Source organism: Oryzias latipes, chromosome 4 (genome assembly GCF_002234675.1).
Source record: "Oryzias latipes chromosome 4, ASM223467v1".
NCBI classification, from domain to species: Eukaryota; Metazoa; Chordata; class Actinopteri; order Beloniformes; family Adrianichthyidae; genus Oryzias; species Oryzias latipes.
Window position 1 is genome coordinate 2,908,002 of NC_019862.2, and position 25,446 is coordinate 2,933,447.

At 40.8% G+C, this 25,446-nt stretch overlaps 1 protein-coding gene across 3 annotated transcripts; it reads right to left on the reverse strand.

The window, feature by feature from the left end:
• On the reverse strand, positions 1-25,174 carry scly (selenocysteine lyase). Of its 3 annotated transcripts, none has more exons than XM_023953948.1 (13): positions 25,029-25,167; positions 10,328-10,435; positions 10,122-10,231; positions 8,902-9,002; positions 7,926-8,103; positions 7,722-7,849; positions 7,464-7,619; positions 7,283-7,389; positions 7,122-7,158; positions 2,261-2,344; positions 643-742; positions 435-510; positions 1-361 (listed from the first exon to the last, which is right to left on the reverse strand). In XM_023953948.1, the coding sequence occupies exons 2-13, from the start codon at positions 10,432-10,434 to the stop codon at positions 208-210; spliced, it is 1,338 nt and encodes a 445-aa protein (XP_023809716.1). In that variant the 5' UTR covers position 10,435; positions 25,029-25,167; the 3' UTR covers positions 1-207. The 3 variants fall into 3 exon arrangements, with proteins under 3 accessions (XP_023809716.1, XP_023809718.1, XP_023809717.1); XM_023953949.1 differs by lacking the exon at positions 25,029-25,167 and adding an exon at positions 24,821-24,999 and having other exon boundaries at positions 15-361; XM_023953950.1 differs by lacking the exon at positions 2,261-2,344 and having other exon boundaries at positions 25,029-25,174.
• Positions 25,175-25,446: the final 272 nt, after the last annotated feature.

The window sequence follows — 25,446 nt, forward strand, 5'->3', positions numbered from 1 at the left end:
TCATTTTTTTTTTTACTTTAATAAAACATGGCCCCCCAGGTTCCAATTAGCTAATTAGAACTTACAATACAGTCGCTTTATGTTTCCAAATACCACATCAGAGGTCATTCCTAGTTCTCCAGCCAATATTTTCTTTAATAAATATCTTGTACATTTTAGGGCATTAGTCAATTCAACATCACATTTGGAACAGAACTCTTTAAGCCATCAGTTCATCTCTTCCAGCAGCTGAACAGTCTCCCTCAAGTCCTCCACAACGGCATCCACCTCTGCTTTGGTGGTTCCTCTGCCCACGCTTACCCTCAGCGCGTTCGCCGCCACCTCTGTGGGAACGCCACAGCTCAGGAGGATGTGGGAAGGCCTAAGAGACAAGAAACCTCTGAAACTGCAAACATCAACGCTGGAGGGAAAGGCTCAAAGGGAGATTCTGGCACCTGTTTCCACTTGCTGAGTGGCAGGCGGCACCAACGCTGGCCAGAAGTCTCCTGCAGGTGGACAGCACCCTCCAGCCTGAAGCAGGAAGAGGCATGAATCATTTACAGGCTCTGCTGTTCACAAAAAGCTGTGTGAAGGTCATGAACTGTCTGACAAGCATCGCTGTGGGTTAGAGGAGGTTCTAAACAGGGCGGGTCATGGCATAACCTTGTAACGTTGGGCCCAAGATGGACATGTTAATGGTGTTGGGCAGGATGTCAGAGCCAGGAAACCGGTTGTTGAAGCGAATCTTGTCTCTGAAGACGCTCTATGAAAAGGAAGCACAGAACAGAGGCGTTAATGCTCGGGAGGAATTGCACAGGACATTTCTCAAAATGCCAAAAAAAGGTAAACCAGCGAGTCTTTATGTAGAACCTTATCCCCATTTATGTGTTTAACCATCCTTCTTTACCCCCTTTTCCTGGTTGTTCCCACATCCCCTAGTGTCATCCTCTTCTTCTGTCATTTCTAAATCACAAAAGCCCCCCCCCCCAAAAAATCAAAAACAATAAAATAAAATTGGGCCTAAAATACAAAAGGAGTACAAAAGGAATACAAAACCTTTCCAGATAAGTACAATATCATGAAAAGTGTGTTCATTTACATAATTCCATTCAGAAAACAAAAACCTTCAAAGACAAAGAAGACAGATTCAGAGACTGCTGTTTCATTGATTTCAAATACCGTATTTTCCGGACTATAAGTCGCACTTTTTTTCATAGTTTGGCAAGGGGTGCGACTTATACTCCGCAGCGACTTATATTAGAATTAAATTGAAATAAATACATTGTTAACCCTCCTGTTATATTCATTTGTGAGGAACAGAAATGATGTTCCTGGGTCAATTTGATGTATGAGGTATGTTAAGTGTTTAGAGGATGTTAAGTGACTCAGAGAATCAGCAAACCTTTTTTTACAGTAAGATCTTGACGGCTAAAAACATAATATTCTATTTTCCAATGATTTCATAGATTCAGAAATGCAATAAAAATGACAACTGTTTCTACAAATACAGGATGAAAACAGAGTATTAGTTGGCCAATGATGCTTCATGAAAGGAATAAATAAATAAGTATGAGAAAGAATTACTGTGAAATTATGAGATAAACAGTCTGCTATGATTGTGTCATATGAGGTTGTGCAAGTTATTAGTTCTTGGTCTCAGATTTTGTCAAATAAATTTCCCGTCAAAATGCGACTTATAGTCCAGTGCGACTGTGTTTTTTTTTACTTTATAATGCATTTTTGGGCTGGTGCGACTTATACTCCAGAGCGACTTATAGTCCAGAAAATACGGTATATATTTGTTTATTTTGGGATATGTTGGGGTTCCAGTTCATAAAGCCATGAAAACAGACTGTCAGAAAATTGTTGTTCTCATCTTCATTGTGAGCAACTGTGCAAGAACAAAACTACACAATCAAACATTTGTGAGCATCCTAGTGTTCACCCCACCAGCCTATGAATACACCTTCGACCCCCTCCCATGACTGAACAAAGCCGCTCTTTCAGGTGCCTGAGTTGTCAGTTAAACTGACTTGACTCTAGGTTGAAGTGCCGCTTTCTTCCATTTGTTTATGTCTAATATCTTTCATACAATAATAAAATATTCATCATTAAATTGGTCAAAATGTAAAAATGCCAGTTTGCTGCATGTTTTAAGGCCAAATGTGATTTAAAACACAGAAAACTCCACCTATATATTTTAAGGAAGATATTTAGCACAAAGAAGAACTCTTCCTGTAATGCTAAATTCATTCTGTAAAGGAAACAAAATCAAACTTACCTCCATTTGTTCCTCCAAGTAAAGTTTTATACTTTGCATATGACTGGAGTATTCTGACAGATTCAGAGTCACAAGTTCAGAAGCCTAAAACACACAAAAGGACCTTTGTAACACAACCACAGTCTCTCTGAGTCGACCCGTGAATCCACCCAATCCTAATCAAACCACCGTGGCCCTAATCATGCAGTTTGAGTCCCAACAAGCTGATATACCGCCAACCAATGGTTGTCATGAAATTAAAATAAAGCAATAAACATAAAAATGTTTTTGGATTTCTTTCTCGTCTGGCTGTTATTTTGATTTCAGGATTTCCTGTTTAACCACTTCCTGTATGTTTAATCTGACCTAAACAATCAACAGCAGTGCTTTCACCTATATGCTTGCTACTTAAAGAGCCCCGTCTTCCTGCTACTCTGCCAGATTCTCTGCTGGTTCTGCATTGGTGCTCCAGCTCTGAAGTCCTCTGGGTTTACTCCTGGATAGTGGTGGGCAGGTGAAGCTTCACGAAGCACGTAGGCTTACTCAACCATTGGGCCAAAAAAGATTCAAAGCTTCAATGTGGCCACGGCCCGTGGGTCAGGTGAGCCACCAGAAGTAAGTCAGTAGTGGTGGCTGCAGACAGCTCAGCACACCTCCAGGAAACCATTTGTTGACTTAACCCTCCAGTCCAACTCCGTATTGCAGAGTGTCAAGCAGCATGGCATTGAGTTCCACTTTTAGTCTTTGATTTGACTAATGACCTTCCAGTCCCAGGACAGACGCTCTACCAGAAGGCCACTGCGCTGGTAGAGGTTAAACAATGGTTAAGGGTTTATGTAAAGCTTAGAGCTTTATTTCAGAACTGTACTCAAAGACTCTAACAATCCTTCCTACTTTGCAGATGATCACAGTGTTTGAATGAAGAAACAGTCGCTGTGGTTCCACGTGCCAAATATCTTTGATCGGATCAAAGATCGGATTAGAACTGAACCGTGTGCATGGGCCCAGAAAAACTTTATCCAATTATAACTAACGTTTACATACGCCACACTGTCGGTCAGAATAAATGGACGTGTGCAGAACAGTTTAAAATACCGGAAACGGACGTAAAAAAAGAAATAGTGAGTTCTGTTGTAAACAATAAAAGCTGCAGCATAGAGAGAGAGGATCTTCTAAATGTGCTTTTATTGTTTAGTTTAGCTCAGGCGGTAGAGCAGATTGTCTAACAACCGAAGGGTTGGCGAATCGATCCCCGCTCTCCCCAGCCAGCTGTTTATGTGTTCAAAGCTGCAATCTGCATCTAGACCAGGGGTCGGCAACCCGCGGCTCTTTGGCGCTGCCCTAGTGGCTCCCTGGAGCATTTTCAAAAATGTTTGAAAATGTAAAAAGATGGGGGAGAGAAATATATTTTTTGTTTAATATGGTTTATGTAGGAGGAAAAACAAGATACAAACATTATAAACGTTTTCCAATGTTGTAAGAATGCGTAGAAAAAACTTTGTAACGCCAAGCAGGTACGTCACTTGCAGAGGGCAAAGCGGGAGACAAGCTGCCAAAAAGTAGAGCTATCAATCTCTCAAATGTCCGTGACCCATGACATCCACATCTCCGAACAGTTTCAAAGAGGAGCAGGCAGCAAGTTTAGCTGAGAGCATACACTCCATTCAGGCACTACAAGCCTGTTCACTTAACACACGCATCACATTGAACATTGCACAGAAGTCATCAACCTCTCTCCCTCCCACACTCACGGTGCAACATAAAGAAACAACATAAGAGGAAGAATAAACTAAGGTGGAACAACAAAACTGGCATATGAAAAGAGACGTGGGCAAACAGAAACGCTCATGCTGAGCCCTAATTAGATCAGGAGACTGCATCCCACAATCCCCTGCTGCTAACAGACCTAAAATGCACATGACTTTTTTTTTTTACTTTATTGTACAAAACGAAAGTACAATACAAAACACAAATTTACAAATTAAACTTCAGATATCAGGGGTTGACATAGCCCAGAAATTTGCACTGGCCCACAGGGCCAGTAGTTTTTGAAACTTACTGGCCCTGCCTGAAAGTTACTGGCCCGACACCGCGCATAGCGGGACCCGCCGCTCCGCAGGTGCTTGCAACTTTAGGGGGTCCGGGGGCATGCCCCCCCGGAAACTTTTAATATGGTGCAATTTGGTGCATTCTGGTGACATCACTTATTTCTACACTTTTCAATGACTGAAAATAGACCATATCAAACTTAAATCTGCTCTAGTCTGTTTCAGATGTTTTGAAGAGAGCACTGCAGTGTAGTAGGTAACACTAGTTCAGAAGTTTTCATGGTGCTTCTAACGGCAAATATCACAATAAATCATACCTTAAATGTGTTAAAACAATCTAATGGCAGCTTGAACCATTTAACGAATCAAATAAATCCCTTAATGCATTTGACCAATCGGATGGACGCCTTCACATTGTTGACCAATCAGATGGAGCCCTGTTATGTTAGATGTTTGTAACCTATGTCAACGTGGGTCATTTGGAGTATAATTTTTAAACTGGGAATGGTTATTTGGTTATATTGCTGTTTGTTTATATACCGCAAATTATATCGTTATCGCAATTTTAATCTCTGATATGGCATATCGCGAGTTTTCCTCATATTGTGCAGGTCTAACTGAGATCATTCAGCTAACTAGAAATACTTACTGCTTACAGTGTTGTAAAGAAAAACAAAATGAAGTAGTTTAACATTCTACTGCATTTGAGTCTGAGATTCAGGTATTTGGAGTTGCCTTTGATTCTTTGACATTCAGCTTAAAGCTTAGTGGATACAGTTTCATCTTCAATGCATTCATTAAATATCTTGCTGTCCATACTACTAATTATACCCACTACTCCATCCAACATATTCCTATCTATTCCTGCCATGTCTTCCACATCTCTGACATGCTTCAGTCTCTCTTCAGTGACGGTGTCGGATTTATAATCAAATGTTGTAATAACCCACTGGCTTGTGCCTTCGTTGTTGCTGTTTAACATTGTTTTGTATTGAATTGTTACATTCAATAAAGTTTGAAAAAAACTTTATTGAATGCTGCTTTCACTGCTCGGCAGTGAAAGCAGCGTGCGCGCAGGCGGGAGAGAAGGAGAAGTGATCAAAGGTTTCCCATAGAAACCCTTGAAGTTTGAACACAGGACTAACAGAAAAACTAAATTATGAAGAAGAGGTAAATCCACACGTTTTCGCAAAATTTACTTTATTGAAAAAGGTGAAGAATATATAAACCGTTAGATATTTTAGTGGCCCGAGCGGACAAGTGAAAAGTAAAGTCTTGTGGTCCGCACTGCTCGAAAAACAGGACCGGGCCAGCGGACAAATGGCTATGTCGAGCCCTGGATATGCCAGGGGAGCATTCTTTTGTTCGAATCCTCAAAATAAAAATTACATCAAAAATCGGATTTCTTTATTACATTTCTTTAATTTTATCAAAGCAATGAAACATAATTCATTGATATTGTAGCAACCTGGGGGTTAGCCCCGCCTTCAGCCCCTAAGGCTCATGGGAAGTTTCGGGGTAATACCATGAGTGAGAGTGTTGTGAATTGAAGTGACTTCCATGCTGTTTCGGCTGTTTATGTGCTTGGATAAACGGACTTATTACTGAAAAGGACTTTCGATTAGCTTCCTATTTGTATTTGTTTGAGACTTTCCGGGGTCGTGCGGTGTATGAGATACGGATAGCTTTTCAATAAAGCCACTACTCTAGCAGTTTGGCGTTGTATTCCCCGCCAAAGAGACGTCCCGGCTGGGTCGTTACAATATTATTGTATTGAAGTTAAACTTGCACAACAGAGCAGTCACGTGACGCGTCGTTCTCCGCAGAATGCACTGCAGGGCAAATAAACATTTAATCGTTAATAATGCTCATTAAGTATTTGTAACAACTTAGTCATTTTGATAGTAGGTTAATATAGATACATGTTGCATGTGTTGCCTTCATTATAAGGCTTAAATAGGGCTTTTAATATTTTGCGGCTCCAGACATATTTGTTTTTTGTTTTGTTCGTCCAATTTGGCTCTTTCAACATTTTGGGTTGCCGACGCCTGATCTAAACAGAATGTAAATATAGGGGAATAACATCAGCCTTTGTGTTGTCTGGACACGGCTGGAAACATGAATTTACATGATTGTTCACACGGTTTCTCAGGACTGTGCTGCACTTCAGCATTAGCTCACAAACCGTCCTGAAGCCACTCCTCTGCTTAGAGACACGGTTCTCTTGAGTCCGGCAGCCCGCTCACACAGAGCAGCCAGATGGACTCCTATCTCCTCACAACCCCGTTTTGACGATGCCTTGAATAAAGCTGGCATAGCTGGAACGGCACTAAGCCACTCACATCTGTCAAGCTGCTGTTGGCTCAGAATGCTGACAAGAAACGGCCATGAAATTCCAATGTCCCTGGTCATGTGACTCGGGTGTTTTGATACAAGCACCACTTTGTTTGCCTCCACTTCATGAGGAGCAACATGAGCTCCAAAGCTTTAGTATCATTTGCCCCTCACTCTTCCTGGATGTCCCCTCTGTCTCTGGCCCTTTTGACTCTCTTTCTGCCCATCAGTTCTGCCTCTCCCTTTAGGGTCTAGTCTTCTGGATCCCAGGAGGATTTTGGATTGACTCATTTGTTGACTCATTTGTTCCCGTCACCCTCTGCCCTGAACAAAACTCCTTAACACACCATCTCCACCAGAGGATCTTGCAGGTTTCTTCAAAAGCACCCTGTTGGTGTTTCCCACAATCTGAAGCCCAATCACATTCCAAACTCAGCAGTGAATCTGTTTTCAACTTCATTTGGAGTCCTGGCTTTATGATAAAGCCTTAATTTACGCACCTTCCCCAGACCAGCAATCATCGGTGTGTTTTCAGTTCTGTAGTATTGGAGAAATAAGAAACCAGATTAGCATTTCTGGAACTTTAAATCGTTTTGGAGCCTTTCATGTACATCCAGCTCTTTAGTAGCTACTACTGAGGAGTCACGATGAACAGCCTTACCCTGGCCGGAAGTTTCTTTCTTGTCCTCCTCCAAACAGCATTGGGTATAGTGGTGTTCTTGATCCAGGACCGTTCACAAACAAAGCTCCTATTCTGGGGGCATAAAACTGACAAACCCAAGTTAACTAGTTAACGTACTGCCTTGTTTGTCAGTTAAAAAAACCCACAAGCGCTGTCTGACCTTATGTCCTACTATAGTGAGATAATCCACTCCCAGTTCCTGGACATCCACTGGGATTTTGCCCAGGGCCTGGGCAGCATCCGTGTGCAGCAGGATCCTGAGCCGCTCTCTCTGCTTGTTTAGAAACTTGACTCGCTGGCAGATCTCCTGGAGCGGCTAAAATGTTTAAGATTTTGCTTAAGGTTCAAAAGGAACACATTCTTGGTTATTGCATGAAGGGAAATATTTGTAACAAAAAAATCTTCATCAAAGTCTTACCATGATGACTCCTGTCTCATTGTTAGCCAGCATGACAGATATGAGACAGGTGTTTGGACGCACGGCAGCAATGACATCCTCCACTTCTATGCAGCCGCTCACTCGAGACACGGGCACAAACGTCACCTCTGTGCCATAGAAGCCGTTAGGACCCAGCATAAAGACGTTTTTCAACTATTACAGATGTACGTATGTTTGTCTTACCCGCCTTTCCCTCCTTTTGAAGATGTGAAGCTACTTGTTGAATGGAGTCATGCTCTATATTGGAAGTGATGATGTGAGGCAGGCCGCGGCAGCCGTTCTGGAGTCCCTCGCCTTGCTCTGCAGCGCCACAGTTTTTTTGGAAATACTCCACAGCAGTGTGCAGCACCAGGTTGTTGGCCTGCAAGAGGATTTGTGGGCTTGAAACTGCATCCCCTGTGTCCCAACAAAGGTGACTGCTGTTGGCTGTCTTCATGAAAGAGGAGCAGTATAGCAGTCCTTTATCTGCTGCACTGTTTGGGTGTTGGGGGTTCCTGGCTGCTGCTGCGGCGGCGGGGGTCTTGGGGTGGGGATGACTGGGTCCTCTCCCTCTTTCTTTTTACATTCCATCATCCACCCCAGAAGAACAGAAACACTCACTCCAGCACAGGTGATAGCTCACCTTTACGTGACTGAATGAAATGTTTCACATGTGTTAGTCTGAATAATATGTATGCGTGTGTGAAGTATGCATACTTGTTTGTATGTGAACATTATTGGAGCCAACAGGTATGTTTGTAACTTTCTAGTGTGTGTGTGTGGACAGGCCCCGCCCCTTTTCGATTTATTATACATCTACACCTGACAGTAATTATTATAAACTTCCAGCAACTTGTTGCTTTATGATGTTTCATGACCCCCCCCCCCCCCCCCCTTCTATAACCACCCTCCTCCTTTTCCCCCCCTCTCTAACATCCCTCTCTCTTCTTCCCTACTTTTTTTCCCCGTCCGGTCCAACAAAAAACAGTTATAAATATGATTAATATGAATAAAGTTTAGTCTAAATTACAAAAGGGGTTTATACAAATATACACCTTGTGTGTCAGAAGATTCTTAATCCCTATTGTAACGGTAAAGTGTGTCCAACACAGGAGGCCTTTAGCTCTCATGTTTACTCAACTGGACAAGTAAAAGAAAAAAAAAAAAGAGCAGCAGTTACCTCTGTTCCACCTGAGGTGAAAATAATGTCCTCTGCTTTACCACCGACCATTCTGGCAACACTCTGTCTGGACTGATAAATTATGGCTTTGGCCGTGGCACCTGAAATAACAAGGGATCCATGTGAAGCTTTTTTCCCACTGTAACTTAAAATGGATCCCAATTTGTTTCAGGTCAACGATTTCTGTGAGTGTAGTGAAACAGACAATTGGACTGAAGTGCTTATTACCAGGCATAGATGTCTCTAGATTAACAATCACAGCACAAATTCCTTCTAGATGTGATTGTCTGAAGAAATGTCTTTCTGCACATTTACTTTGTTTCTTTAAAAACAAAACAAGACAATGAGTTTCGGGGTCAGGTGGCTGCTGGAGCCTATCTCAGCTTCTGTTGGGCAACGAAATACACCCCGGACAGGTTGTCTGTCTGGTGCAGGGCCACACAACCTCACACTCGCATGCACACCTAGGAGCAATTTAGAGTCATCAATTAATCCTACAAAGCATGTTTTTGGACGTGGGAGGATGCCGAAGAAACCCCACACATGCACAAGGGGATCATGCAAACTCCACACAGATAGGACCCCGGGATTACAACCAGGAGCTTCTCGCAGAGAGGCGAGAGCGCTCACAGCAAGTGAGCTTTTTTGGAGGAAGTGGATGGAGAGAAAATGATCCTTTAGAAGAAAACACTGCTTCCATCCAGACGGTTTTACTATCAGGATTGTGCACAAAGGTTAAGGAATTTCCTCCCCATTAAAGTTGTATTAAGGTGAAATATGAATATATCAGCTGTTTTAGTTGTTTTCGAAAATAAAAATGAAAAAGCAATGAATGATTTCTAGAAGTTGAGTCTGAATACAGTTTTGTCTATCATTTTTGTCAGATTCAAGCTCTTCGGGTGACGATTGTAGGCTGTTCTTTCATTAGCAGAGGAATACCAGCAATGATCTCCTCTGAAACCTTTTAGTCCCACTTCAGAACAAGTTTAAGACTATGTGTTAGAAAGACGTCTAACTTTGGGTCCAATTGGCAAAAATACATACATTTAGGCATTTAATAAAGTAAAAACAAAAGGGCCAGATGTTTCACACCGCCATTAACACAGGTTTAAAGCACAAATATTCATTTTTTAAACTACCATTTGCCCACTCTATAGGCTATGTCTCCATCTATTAGTGTTAGTATCTGTCCTGACAAGAGTTTTTTGAGGTTTTCTTACCTGCTATGTGGTTACTGCTAGGGTTTCCCCAAGCATCTTGGAGAGCTGTAGAAACAGCCTGCAACACCTCTGGTTCCAGAGGGGTTGTGGCATTATAATCCATATAGATCCTGCATTACAGTTTATTTAAAACAAAAAGAGCTGTGTTGACTTGATAACAATTATTAGAAGGAGAATCAACAAAATACAGATCCAAGTCTCCTTACCTCTCTGGATTAATGTCTGGTAGATGGTGCAGGGTGTGATCGTTTAAGGACTCATCATATAAGGTGTGACCCGTTACTATGGTAATGCCATCAAACTTGTTGGCCATACTGTTCACAAAGAGAAGAGAGACAGGTTGCGGTGCCTTTAGTCAGTTAGTCAAGACCAGAGGTCTGCAACCTTAGGCCGTGGAGTCACATGTGATTCCATCATTCATCCCCTATGGCTCTTTGGTTATAAAGAAAAATGCTGATGAAGTGAATAAAAAAATAGATTGTAGTTTTAGTTAATGAAGTTTTATGTTTAGATTCCAACACGTCACATAAAAAAATCATGGTAAAAGGTTTATTACGATAAACCTAAAGCACCTATTCTGATCTTCTATTGTGTCTAGTTGCTACTCTGAGGCAAAGGTCGTAAAGTACAAAACTGCATTTAAATATATATTTAAAGAAAAAATTTGGATTCCACACCAATTTTCTATAGTTTCTATAGTAAAGGAGAAAAAACATGGAGGCGCTCCAAAATAGTAAGGATAGAAAACGCCATGTTGATTTGGCTTCTAAATTTTCTCCAGAATGAGAATGTTATTCGACACAAAGTGTGTTTTATTTTGAAAGGAATTTATTTAATTACATACCGTAATTTCCGGATTATAAACCGCTACTTTTGTCACACGCTTTCAAACCTGCGCCTTATTCAATGATGCGGCTAATTTCTGCTCTTTTTCTAACGCCCGCTAGGGGCGCTGGAGCAGAAAGGGTAAGAGTGAGACAGGGGGAATACGGTAAATGTGTCGAGGAAGACACAAGTTTAATGTAAATTTCTGCTTTGTGAATCAATAGCACGAATAGACCCTCATCATGGAAAATGCAAGAAGAAATGCATACGACGCAGCTTTCAAGTTAAAAGCAATCGTTAAAAGCAGTGTGAAAAAATCCACCATTACCAACGGGTTTGGAAAAGCCGGTCTACTGCGTGACAGAGAGGACAGCGCAAGCTCAGGAGTTAATTTACCTCAGGATGAGAGTGACACTGACAGCGACAACGAAGGAGAAACAGAGAGTGCGCGGCGAAGAATGTCTGAGGCTATTCCAATGGAGGAAGACTTCCATGGAGGAGGAAGACTTCCATGTGTTACCTTCCAGCCTCAGGCTTCAGACCATAGTCGAAAACCGCTGTTATTTCCGGTCCAGTCGGGATGCAAATGGTAACTAATCAGACGGGACACCGTTGCTCTTGAACAGGGCTAGCAGCCGTTTATTTCTTTGCTCGGACCAAACTGTTGATACAGCCCAACTATGGAAACTCAGAGAGCGCACGTACAGCAGAACAGCATTTTTTTCCCTCTCCCGTACATCTCCTCACTCAAGGCTGCCTCATCACCTAGCGCCAAAGGCAACGCCTCCTTTAGACGCTGCGTTACTTCCATGACAACTGCAGTCACACAAAATAAACACAACAAAAAGGGGTGGAACAAGCTAAGCTGCTGACACATGGTTTCAGTGCACAGGAGGGAGATGAAGAAAGCTCTCAGAGACTTTTACATTCATGTCTTTTAAACCAGCCCGGTTAGTGCTGAGTTATGGTGTGTCACTGTTGTGGAAGAAAACTTCCGGCCTTGCCTCTGCGCGGCACGAGCTTATCAGTTACTGCTGCTCTAAGTGACTTTTACCGGTATGTTTTTTTTTAACCAGCCCTGTTGGTATGGAGTTAATTCAGTCTCAATAATCAGAAATGGACACAACCTGTTTCACAAATACACACGCTCTGATTCACAACTGTAATTTTACGCAAACGTGCAATATAAATTTGGAAATGCACACGTTGTGTTTCACAAATGCACACGTTGTGTTTCCCAAATGCACACTAAATGTTTCACACATGCACAATAGGTGTTTCTCACAAATGTGCACGCTGTGTTTCACAAAAAAACCATACATTTTTCAGAAATGCACAATAAATGCTTCACAAACATCATTTTTTTGGTACACTTGTAATATGAACTCACAGTTCGTGCAAATTTTAGAATGTGATTCACAAACCCGCTCTCTTTGTGAATCTCCACACATTTGTGAGAGATTTCTCTGCGGTGACTCCCTTCACGCTGCAGGTCATCTAATGTCACCATTGGCTAATGAATCTGTCAATCAAACTCATCAGCAAAGCAGACGTGCTCGCTTTCAGCCAATGGAATAACCCCATAGACTTCACACTGATGTCTGAACTGAAGGTGCACGACACACAAGCATGGCGGAAAAGTTTTAAAGTCCAGGAAATACAAAGCCTGCTAGTTAGGAGTAACACAATCATACATTATTATTAAAGTCAGTATTGTAGCTGTTCTAACTTTAGAGCAGTGTTTCTCAATTATGTTTTGCAAGGCCCCCCTAGAAAGAATAAAATGTTTTGCGCCCCCCCTAACCCCCCCCCCCCATCCCCTTCCCACACACACACCCGCACGGTGACAATATATTAATAATGATAATAATGATGGATTGGATTTATCTGTGCTTTTCAAGTCACTAAAAGTGCTTACAGTGTGTCCATTATTCATTCACTTCTCATTCATACTTGGTGATGGTAACTACTAGGCCTGCACAATATACCGCAAATTTATCGTTATCGCAAAATCAAGCTGTGCAATATGCATATCGCAAAACACAGCAAAAAATGCAATAAATGGTTACCTTAAATGTGCTAAAACAATCTTATGGCAGCTTAAATTATTTAACGAATCAAATAAATCCCTTTATGCATTTGACCAATCGGATAGAGCCTTTAGCGTTGTTGACCAATCAGATGGAGCCCTTTTATGTTAGATGTTCCCTCCTATGTCAACGAGGGTCATTTGGAGTACAATTCTTAAACTGTTGCATTAAAATGGGAATGATGTTTTTGGTTGTTTCGCTATTTGTTTATATACCGCAAATTATATCGTTATCGCAATATTAATCCCTCATATCGCATATCGCAAGTTTTCCTCATATCGTGCAGCCCTAGTAACTACTGTTGTAGCCACAGCTGCCCTGGGGCAGACTGACAGAGGCGTGGCTGCCAGTTCGCGCCTACGGCCCCTCTGACCATCACCGGGATCATTCATGCACATTCACACACCAGTGGAGCCACACTGGAGGCAAGGAGGGTGAAGTGTCTTGCCCAAGGACACAACGACAATTGGCTGGGGGAGTGGGGATCGAACCGCTGACCCTTCGATCATTGTACGACCCGCTCAACCGCCTGAGCCACTGCCACCCATACTATATTTGGTTAGTATCTATAGAAATTGTGTAAGTATACCAAAAATTGTATCTTTTAACATTAACAAAAGAAAAAATCAATATAAATCCACTTTCATCAAATATTACATTTCTTTAGCCACAGAAACCCTGTTATAGTCTAAAACAGAAAAGTAGCTTAAAGTGCCTCAAATACAAAATCTGTCAGTCCTTATTTAAACTAGAAACATTTTTGACCAAATGAACCATTTGATGCTGAGAAAAATAATATTAAATATAAATTGATCTGAAACATTAACACAGCAGCACCAATATATTTAACATTTTTAGTCTGAAGAAATAGATAAAAAACATTCTGAATTTTTTTTAAATGATGGATTGTTTATTTATGATGATTTATTTATTTATGATGACTGGGAGCCAGTTTAGCTCGTGCTGGTTTGCGGCGCCTTCCATCCGTGAAACCAGGGTTCGACTCCGGGCTGCTCCCTGTTCCCTTCTCTACCTCTGCCGGTTCCAAGCCCGGTTTGAGAAGGTTGCGTCAGGAAGGGCATCTGGCGTAAAACATTGCCAAATTTACCATGCGACTTGATCGCTGTGGCGACCCCTGATGGGAGAAGCCGAAAGTGGAAGAAGAAGAAAAGGATTGTTTATTTATGATCACATAAAGGACAGCTGTTTTCCTGCATTACCTGCTGTCTGTGTGTCAAATACTGACACCAACTAAACCACAGGCAGTCAAAGATACATTTATGGAAAATAAAGATGTCATCAAAATGTCAACAATAGTTCATAAAGAATGACATTATTAGCATGAGCTGAGGAATCTGAAGGCACGTGATGATCCTGGTGTTGTTCAATATATTGCTCCGTGTGCGCTGTTCCACCTGGCAGCCCCCTATCCCTCCCCTCTCTTTCTCACACACTGTGACAGAAGACAGGAGCAGCTGCAGGGATGGCAGTTCACAGTTTCAGGCTGTTGCAAACTCTGATATAACAGACTAAGGAAACCAATAGGCACGCAGATATTTTTCCTAGCACTGAGCCGCTGTCACCACTGCCCCCCCCCCCGTTAAATTTGTGCCCCGGGCAATTACCCGTATAACCTGTGCCTACAACCGCTACTACTGCGCGCCCCCCCTGGCATCGCATTGCGCCCCCCCCCCCCCGGGGGGCGCGCCCCACTATTTGAGAAGCACTGCTTTAGGGGTAATGCAACAGGACAGTTGGAGGCTGACTCCACTCTCAGCCTAGATTTGAAGAATTTGATTTTTGATTTTAATTGGTTTATTTTAAGCAATCAAATAAGAATAATGAATAATACACAAAAACAATACAGTCATCAGTTATACATTCATTCAAACTTAGAATATTTAGACATATTAATAAATATTGTTTGAAAGGGAGTGGAAGGAAGTGAATTTATATAATCCCACCCCTGTTCCACCGTAACCATTTTATTACATGATTTATCATTATCCGGTTCATAAATTTTATCAGACAGAATTAAGAATCCTGAAGTATCAATAAAAGCACATGACAAAGATGAATTACTTAAATTATGTAAAAAAATACTTTTTTAGAAATCAACATGGCAAATACAGATCATTTATTCAAAATATATGCAGATGTTTCTTATAAAAGTCATGTATACGATTAATAAAAATAATAATATATCAGTATAAAAGACATTGCACAGTTTCAAAAATGTTAGCAAAATCTGATCAAGTATCAAAAGTTAAAATATGTGCAAAATTGTAACATTAGGAAAAATCACGAGTCAATTTTTCAATTTTTGGAGCAAGTGAATAAATATCATTAGAAATCAATCAATTTAACCATTTTCAATAATTGATTAATCATTTATTTTATTCTTTTTTTTATTTTTTATAATAAGGTAATGCTGTGAAGTAAAATAAAGAAAAGGGTCCATAATCTGTCAAATTCCCAAGGTTGGTATTCCTTCTTCTGCTGATTAACAGCCGTTCTTCTGGTTTAAACAGAGTTTATAGTTCTCTTCAATGTTATGTCTGCAGACATTAGATTAAGATCTTTTTCCTTCTTCAGCTAATATCAGCGGCGCTGAAAGTTGAGGTCAAGTTGTCAGCAGGTCAGACCTATGCTGAAAATCAGGGTCACCTCAGACTTTTGGAGAAAGTGATGAATGCCATCTTTCTTGAAATAATTCGGTTCTTTAATTCATTAGTGCATGTTGGTTCAGACGTCCGTGATCAAACACTTCTCAGAGTCCTTCATGGTGTTCACAACCAGAACCTTGGACCGTTCCGGTGGACCGAGTGGTTTGACGTAAATCCTGCAGCCTTTAACCCAGAAGCCTGGCATGTTTGGTGATTTCAGCATTCCTTCTGGTCAGATGGTCGTTCAGATAAGCAACGGATCCCTTCAGATTCCTCCTTTGGTTCATCAGAGCTAGTTTGTGTTTTTGATTCACATACCTGATGAGGATCGCTGGTTTATCCGTCTCCTTTCTCCTGGGGAGCGGGTGGCAGGTCTCCATGGTATTTAGATCCAGGGAAATCCCTTTAGACGTGAGAAATGATTCCATTTGGTGTTCCACAGACTCTCCCTCGCTCCCAGGTTCAGAAGAACTGCTAGCAATGCTAGCGCTATTAGCATTAGAAATGCTAACTCCAGCTGCATTTAGCTTTGCCCGAGTTTTGACCGGTATTCCAGTGAGAATGACATTCTTCATCCACATCGTCCAGTCTTTTCTCCAGAATGTCGACCCGGTTATCTTTTTGCTCGTTTTGAGCTCGGAATCTTCGGAAGTCTTCAATTAGCTCCATCTGAGGAGTTACCTTAGCGGTCACTTGTTCCATAAAGGGATCCAACGCAGCTTAGATATCATCAAGAATCTTTTTAAGGTCTTCGGAGTCCTGCTAGTCCATTCTCTTTTTTTGGAGAAAATCAACTTTTAAGTCACTTGAAGATAATTGTTGAGCCGCAGAGAGCCACACGCGTCCGTGCTGTAACCCGGAACCGGAAAAAAAAAAGAATGAAAATGAGAATAAAAAAAGGGGGGGGGGGTGGGGGTGTATTGATCTGTGATTAACAATGAGGTTAGCTTGAGGTAACATAGTCACACTGCATCTTTAATATGGAGAGTGGTACAAAGTGATGCCAGTTCTCCACAGACCTTTCAGTGAAAGTTGAAGATTTTTCTCTTCCACCTCCTCATGATCCAGACCGAAGGTAACCGCTGTCTGAGTGTTAAAAGGATGCGAGAAGCATAGCTAATAAGGAGAAAGTCTTAGGAAACTATCCTGAGTGAACCCTTTGTTTTCCTGTTTCTCTTTATTTATTGTCACTATCTTCCGCCGTTTTTTGCTGCTTAACTCCTAGGACTATGACTTTTGGTTATTAAAATCCTTCAACTTTTCAAGATATTCCAGTATTTTTTGCTCCATTAAAATACATAGGGAAGTCTTGGTGCATGAGGTCGCCGGTTAAAGATCCGGCTTGTACGGCTTTTCAAATTTTTTAACCATTCAACTATTAAAGTGTTCAGCTCCTTCAGTTTATTAGTGCTATGACTTTTGGTTTTGGAAATCCTTGAACTTTCAAAGATATTCCAGGATTTTTGCCTACATTGAAATACATAGGGAATCCTTGCGCTTAACTCCTTCTAAAAATTTTCAACTGTTTCAACCATTCTACTATTACAATGTTGAACTCTTTCAGCTTATTCCAGCTGACTTTTGGTCCTTGAACTTTTCAAGATAATCCAGGATTTTTTGTTCCATTAAAATACATGGGGAATCCTTGAAAACTTTTGCTTCTTTCAACCATTATAACTTTAACATACTTTTAGCTTAGGACACCATTCAAACGTTAAAATGCTCAAAAGCTTTGGACAACAACATACGTTTTGAAATTATTATGGAATGGTGACGGTTTGGCAGCCATTTTGTGTTCTTCAAATTTTCAACAGTTCAGCCATTTCTTCAACAATTTTAGCTTTCATGCTAAACTCCTTCTACAAATTTTGACCTATTTTAGCCATTCTACTATTACAATGTTCGGCTTTTTCAGTTTATTCCTGCTATGACTTTTAGTCCTTGAACTTTTCAGGGCTCCAGACTAACTTTTTTCACTAGGAGCACAGTGGCCCCCAACTGAAAATTTTAGGGGCACAACCAGAAAATTTAGGGGCGCATTCCGTAAATCAACATTCTAACCAAATCTACTAATTTCCACTGTATTACTAATAAATACTTTAATAATAGATGCAGAAATTACAATGTGCTGTTCCAAATTCAGTGTCACATTTTATTCTGCACTTTTGAAGATGCAACAACAAGGTAAACTGACAGCACCATTGCTGTCATGACAGTACAAATGGTAAACAAAATACCATACATTTAGAATTAAAAAAACGTTTTTAGTAACAAAGTGATTACCGTAGTAACCTTTCGGTCATTTCACAGTTTCAAACAATACTTAAATGTATGTAAACATTAAGGGATGGAAATTCATGTTGGTGACACCAAATAGGTGCAGCCAAGATGCACAATAAGCGTGTTTGAGATCACCCAGATGGACGCAACACTGCACAGATCACCTGGTGTGTGACATATATTTTTGTTTTTGCTCCAACATCACCTGTCAATCAAAACAAAAATATCACGAGAAAGGGGTGGGAGCAAGGGGCAAACCTACCCGAACACAGCTGGAAATTTAGTACTGAACTGACTGAAAGCTGCCCTACAGACTACAAAACAATGCATTATGGGACATGTGTCCTGATGGGTTTTTTGTAGTTCAGTGGTCAATTAAAATAAATTAATATGCCAACTGATTAAAAATAGGCTACATACATTACAAAACATTAAAATAATTATAAAAGATATGATATCACAAATCACAGATCATACTAAGGGGAAGAGGCATATTAAAACTAAATTGAATTTTAAGGACAACAACTTCCAGTTCTCCTTAAGTCTCGCTGCAGCTTCGGCCTTCACCCCCCCCCCCCGGCCTGGTCTCCACAACAATCCAGACACGGCGCTGGTTCATCTTAAACACGTCAATCGTTGCATTTTCCCCACGTGTTTTAAGTGTGTCTAAAACTAAATCGTGTTGTTGCTCGCACATGTTTAATGTTAGAGCCCCGTTAGCTGTCACGCATGTAGGTGTGGGACATTTATGCTCCTCAGCTGACCATCTCCCACGGGAGCGATGTGCTGCAGTGACAGCCACGCATGAGAACCGTGGTTTGGTTCGCGAGTTTGAGACCCCCTGCTGTACACTCTGGCACTGGTACACTAGCTGCAAGGTGGAAGAACGAATCAATAGTTCGCTTATTCATAGCTCAGACGCACATATCAGGTTGTGATGATTTTTATCTCCGTTTCCTTCCAACGCGCGCTCGACTATCTCTAGGCCCCGCCCCCTCCACGCATTTTAGCCACTTACAGTGACTTTCCCTATTCTTCTCACACGCAGTGGCCGCCTCACAGTGAGGCATCACGCGAGTGTGTGCTCGCGTTTCATGAGTATGTGTGCGAGTGTGTTCGTTTGCGTGCGTGTGCGCTCGCGTCTCATTGATTATTTCATTGATCACTGACGTGCCCCTTCCATGTTTAATGAAAAAAAAATACGGAGGCTGGGGGAGGCAAATTTACTGGTCGCACATGTGCGACTGGATGTAAAATTCAGTCGCACACTCTCAAATTTTGGTCGCAAAATGCGACCATTTGGTCGCAGCCTGGAGCCCTGCTTTTCAATATATTCCAGGATTTTCCAGGACAGTTCAGCTATTTTTACAGCAAATTCAGCTTTCATTCCAATACAGCATTCAACCCAGCATTTTTTTTTCTGGAAATGCAGCTCCTTCTAGTTGAGACTGAATTACCTCCATATATTAGTGCTCTTACTTCCATATTGCTGCCGTGTGACAGGCACTGTTTGGATAGAAAAGCTCAGGTATATTTTTAAAACTTTAAAAACTATTTCTGTGTACCGTCTTTCTTTGTAAATATATCATGTGTTGAACCTTTCCTGCGATTACTTTTTTTCTTTCTGACGGTGGTCGGAAAATGCAGGGGAGATCCTCTCCGCCTAAGGCAAATCTTCCTTTGGGGTTCCCTTCCCTGTTCGGACCCTCAGAGCCTCCAGAGTGGGTTAATAAAGAATCATTCATCTTCTTCTGGGGGAAACCTTTTATTACAGTTCCCCTTTACTCTGTATATCAAACATAAACTCGCACCCCCAACACACTTCCGCTGCACGCGCTCCCCCCTCTTTCTAACACAAGTGCGCGGTTCCAGCACATACACATCCTCATTCTACAACAAATGTAGACGGTATTTGAACCTACAGACATTGAACGTGTACACATTGTAGCCCAACGCCTTGTGATCCTCACAAGGGTTCAACATGTTTAATACGTGAAAGTCTTTTGAAGATATGAACATTTGTTTGGAGGTAGTAACACGCACTTCTGACCCATAGAAATACATGGGGATCTAAACTTGGCTCAGAGATCCAGCAACGTCATTCGGGGGATGAGGCGCACCTCTGCTGCCAGTGTTGTTGTACACACCTGCTCGTCAGACCCTTTTATGTCTCCCTGACTCACTCTATCACTTACAATGACAATGCCATATAGATTAACTCACATTTGCACATATTCATCAATTAAACAAAATTTTTAGATGCATATTAGCATTTCTTTCAAAATTTTAGGCTCAACCACGTCATGCAGTAAATATAGAATTTCTCCATCTTTGTTAAAGCCATCAAGAACTTTTCATGCTTTTGCAAAGTATTGTTATGATCCTATCCACTATACGAGAGCATGATGGGAATTGCTTTACATTTGTTTTGTTAGTCTTTTGAACCTTAAGTTAGTTGTCTACTTCCAGAAATTACACTGCTATTGTCACAGAACAGACAGATGGCTGATTCCAAATGCAGCAGGTTTAATAGCTCAGCTAAAAGTCCACAAAGCTAAATCTGGGTGCATCAGAGAAGAGACATGAGTAGTCAGGATCCAGGCGAGATTCGGGGCAGGTTGCAGACAAACGGAGTCAGAGACAAAACAGGGTCAGGAAATCTGAAGATCAGGTCTGGATATAACGCTTGGTAATGCAGGCAGAGTGACACAAACAATACTTTGTACTGAGTGAGGCTCAGTGCAGAGCTTAAGTTAACTTTGAGTGAAATAAATGAAACCGTGCACTGGGGTTGCTGGGAGATGTAGTGCATTCTGTCCTCTGGAGACCTTTACCGCCGGTGACCAGAAGGGGGAACAGAGCACTGACTTCTAAAAGCTATTCTGTTTCAGAGATTGTATGAATTGCAAGACTTAATGTGTGGCTGCACTGTATACATTGTACTCTTCCACATTATCTGCCTCTTTGAACAGCAAGCAGAGTTGGTGGGTAGTTATGGTGAAGTTGAGGTGCAATCATTATCTGACCAGAAAGATGACAGATTTGATGATCCCTCTTCCCACTCTTGTGTTGAAGTGTCCTTAGGCAAGATGTTCAATCAATCCTTATGCCCTCTTGTCAAAAGAAAAGGTTATTGTCAAATGTTGTATTACTCCTCCTTCTCACTTGGATACAGTTGTGTGTAAAGTATAATGGACATATTCATATTGAGGTTTTTCAAGCTAATTTAGCATTTAGTTGAGGTTCTGGTATTTTGCTAGCACATTTAGCTAAATGTTTAACCATTATATTTATATTATGCTAAGTTGTTTGGTTAATTTGACACCTAATGAGGTTTTTACAGCTTATTTGTTGTTTAGCTAACATTTTAGCAATATGCTTTGCTAATTTGGCATTCACTAAGGTTTTTAAGCTAATCTAGCATTTAGCTAAAATTTTACATTATTTCTTAAGAAAAACTCATATCTCTGAGCACCTTTTAAGGATATCTTTGTATTTCTTCCTTCAGTAACCTTTGTTTTTTTTTAGATTTCTGTCCTGCCATTTATAGTGTTTTTTTTTGCTCTGTTCTGCAATGTTTTCTCCAACTTATGGGTTTTCTGTTATTAAAAATGTACAGCCTTACAATAGCAAGGCTCTTCTGCAGCTTTATACTTACTGGATTCTAAGGCAAATATGTTTCAGCATTTTATTCAACCCCTTCCTTTCAACTTCTTCTGCTAAAAGTTATGCAATTAAACAATTAAAAGGAACCGCCTCTGGCAATTACGCAAACATAGTTCCACAGGAAATGCAACTTTTCTTGTCATTCAATGAATGTACATTTTTTAAAGCTAAAATATATGGAAAAATGGCCAAAAAAAAAGTAAAATGAAGTTTATAAATGGTAAAAGTGTGACTTTGCAATACGAAACTGGACCAAAGGGCTGTTTTTGCACTAAAGCAGTGTTTTTCAACCTTTTTTTTAGCCGACGTACACTTTAATTTGACAAAAATCCCAAGGCACACCAACAACCAAAAATGTAAAAAAAGAGATACTCTGTAGTCTGCATTGATGAACAGTCTCTCCACAATCTCACATGCATTTTATTGTAATAACTGAGGCACAAAAAGCTTGGAGTTCCAGCTGTTTTTCCGAAAAGTTGCGATGGTTGTCAATCATAATTTGCAACTAAACTAAAGTTTACCAAGGTAGTTGTTAGGAGTGCTTAGAAACAGAATAGTTAGAAACTCCCTTTACATTTTATTAAACTAACTTTTACCTTTTATCACATTAATGGCTTAACCTCGATTCACTATGTATTATCATCTCAAAATTATATTACACTCCAAACAGAGCACAACCAAGACTATTGTCTCGCAAACATTCCTTTAACATCATCCCTTTTCATCTTTGTGTGTTCTGGTGTATGCGTTCTGGCAAATGTCTGTGATAACCTCAGAGAGATCTAACACTTTCGGTGCTCTGATGTTCGAGCATCTAGCCTGCAACAGTCTGTGGGTGGGTTTTTCACACCATGATCCATCGAATGAGGTTCTGAATATGCAAATGCAAGGTATATATGCCAGGCCTTTTGTTGAACCCCTTTGTTCGGACTTTGAATGCACTGTGTTCATCTGTCTGTAACCCTGCGTTCAAATCTGTGGTCTTTGTGCGGAGTAAATCTACAAAAGATAAGTTTTGTCTCTGAGTCATTATTCATTATTTCTGTGTGCAGGAAGCTGAAGGGGAACAAACCTAATTACCTATTTTACAGTCCTGTTTAGAATCTCCAGTTTCCTCACAGTAGTTATTTTCCCTCCAGTTCATTCCAATACAATTTCATGTAACCTTACAAAACAAATCAAATAAAAACAATAATATATATTTTTTAAAGTTATTAATTCATTGAAATGTTTTATTTTTGTTTATGCCAAAGCAACTGCGATTTTTGAACAATTATATAATGACATTATGCATACACAAAAAAGAACAACATTATAGTAATGTTTTTGTCCAAAAACAATGTAACTTCAACAACTAAAAACTTTTTTGATTGAATAATTTCTTTTTAATTTAGTTTAAATGTCTCTGTTGGCCACTTAACCATAACCCTGTGTCAAATTACTTTTATTTAAACTTGACCTCAATTTTTTTTAAGTGCTTAAATCTGAAATTCAATTTGTCCGTTTCACGTTTACGTTTGTTGTGCTTTATGACATTAAGCAGCAGCACAGTAAGAGTTGCTGTCACTTTAACCCAATGCATCATGGGAATTGTAGTGTTAGCAGTGGCACTAAAGTTGTAAAGAATAACATCCTGCAGGTGCATTAGTTTATGCATTTTTTTATATGGCGTGTACCCCAGTGGGCATCGATTGCTCACTAGATCACATCTATGTAGACCAAAATACACAGTGTTTGAACAATTTTTGCAAAAAAAAAAGTTATATATAAATGTGTTTTTTAAATACCATAGAACACAGTGGATTCATAAATGGTCGCCGCAAACGCTAGTATCATTGAGATTTTCCCTTCGTGAAATCGATGACGACATATTCGCTGTTTGTAAGAAAAAAAAAGAAGTCTGTGTCTCTGCAGCCGTCCACTTCAGTCCTTTCTTCCTCCTCCAAAGACAAGATCTCTACATCTGTGTGACGCTTCCGTCTGAAGAGACGCACTTTTTGGCATTTTTAACGTTCTAATGCTAATATAACAGACTGTTTTTATTCATCTTTGCTGTTTTATGTTGAAACGGGACGTTTCATCTGAAGTATGTAACATTGTTCACTTTCCGCATTGATGTTGTGCGCATGACAAGTTCATGACGTAATGAGACAGATGAACTTCAGGGTGTGTGAATGAAAAGGAGAATAAAGGCTGCAGCGGTCTTCTACACCCAAACGTGTCTCTGAGCTCCTTATTTTACATATGAAACTCCGCTTTAGTGACACCGAACTCCGGAAAGCCGGCTCCACTGACAATAATCTGATTTTGAGTCGTCAAAAGGTTCAGAATCTCTTTGTTTTTTAAACCTATCCAGAAATAAAGCTTCACAAAACGCTCCACATATTTCATCTTCAAGCAAGGCTCCGATAAACAGAAAACTTTAATCTCGTATTGGAACAGTTATGACTTTTTTCTCTCGTAAATAAAAGTTGTAATTTAAAAAACAAGAAATTTGTTTGTAAACTGGCCTTAAAACTCTGTGGTATTTATTAATGATTTATACAGTGAAAGCTTCACTTCTGCAGATAAAGACAGATGTCAGTTCCTGCTGAGCTCTCAGCCCTCCATGACTGTCCACTCTACTCCAGTCCAGTTTTCTTTTCATCTGGTAAATTATTCCACTTTCTTCGTCTTAAGATATTTTCGCTCCTAGTTCGTTGTCCCATAAGAAGAACCCATGGTGACATCAATATAACAGAAAAACATTAGAAATGGATTTTGTGGTAAAATACACATCATTTCATGGGTCTGGGTTCTTATGGGTTAAGTCGATGAGTTTTTCCTCACATGATGGATTTCAAAACCCAAGAACAAACAAACAAACAGAGCTAAAAATGGAGTCATGCAGGAAACTGGGTCAACGTTCTTATAAGCCCCAGACATGTTCCACTGCTGGTTTAACTGTGTTTTTCACCGCTGCTAGGTTTCTACAGGATGAGATAAAGCGACGCGAACACGGAAACAGCGCGTGCGCTATAGAAGATGTTTTAGGCGAGCAGCCAGGTTTCCGAAGGAGTCTACGTTTGGAGTTAAACATGTCTGACCAAGTTCAGACGGAGTTACTCGATTCTAGTCCTCACAGAACTCCACAAAAAAACAGACAGGCGACACGGGTCCGAACCGAACACACCTGCTGGCCGGAACCGCAGCTTTCCGGAAGAATGTGTCCTGGTGACTGGTCGATTGTGTTTACTTTAGGTTTAGCTTGTTTAGCTAGTCGCTTTGGCTAACAGACTCTGGCTGCTCAACCAGTTCGTCCGACTCCGACATATATAGGCCGACTGGGACGAACTTCTCCTGTTCTGGCGGAAGAACGGACGAATGACCTTCAATCTGACCTTGAGCGGTGAAAGAGAGATGCCTTTCCCGGACTTCTGCTGGCTGTTCCCGCCTGTCCTTTGCTAGCTCAGGAGTCGCATCTCGGGCTCGCCGGGTTGCCAGATCTGATCTCAAACGTGCACCCAGCAATTATCTTCTACAGGGGAAAAAATGTCAAAGAAACACACGCACGTGCGCGCACACGCATCCAAACGCTGAGACAAACACCTACAATCACACGCGCGTGAGCTCGTTAATTTATTTTTATGTACATTCTACTCAAATCAACACAAACGCGTTTACGTATTCTATTGCACAGTGCAGCATCCATCAATACATGACAGCGATCATAGAAGGAAATGATCACTATAACTGTGCACACACGCACGCGCACTGCCTTCAAATATCCATTCCCAGCCTTTATCTGTTAATAAATAC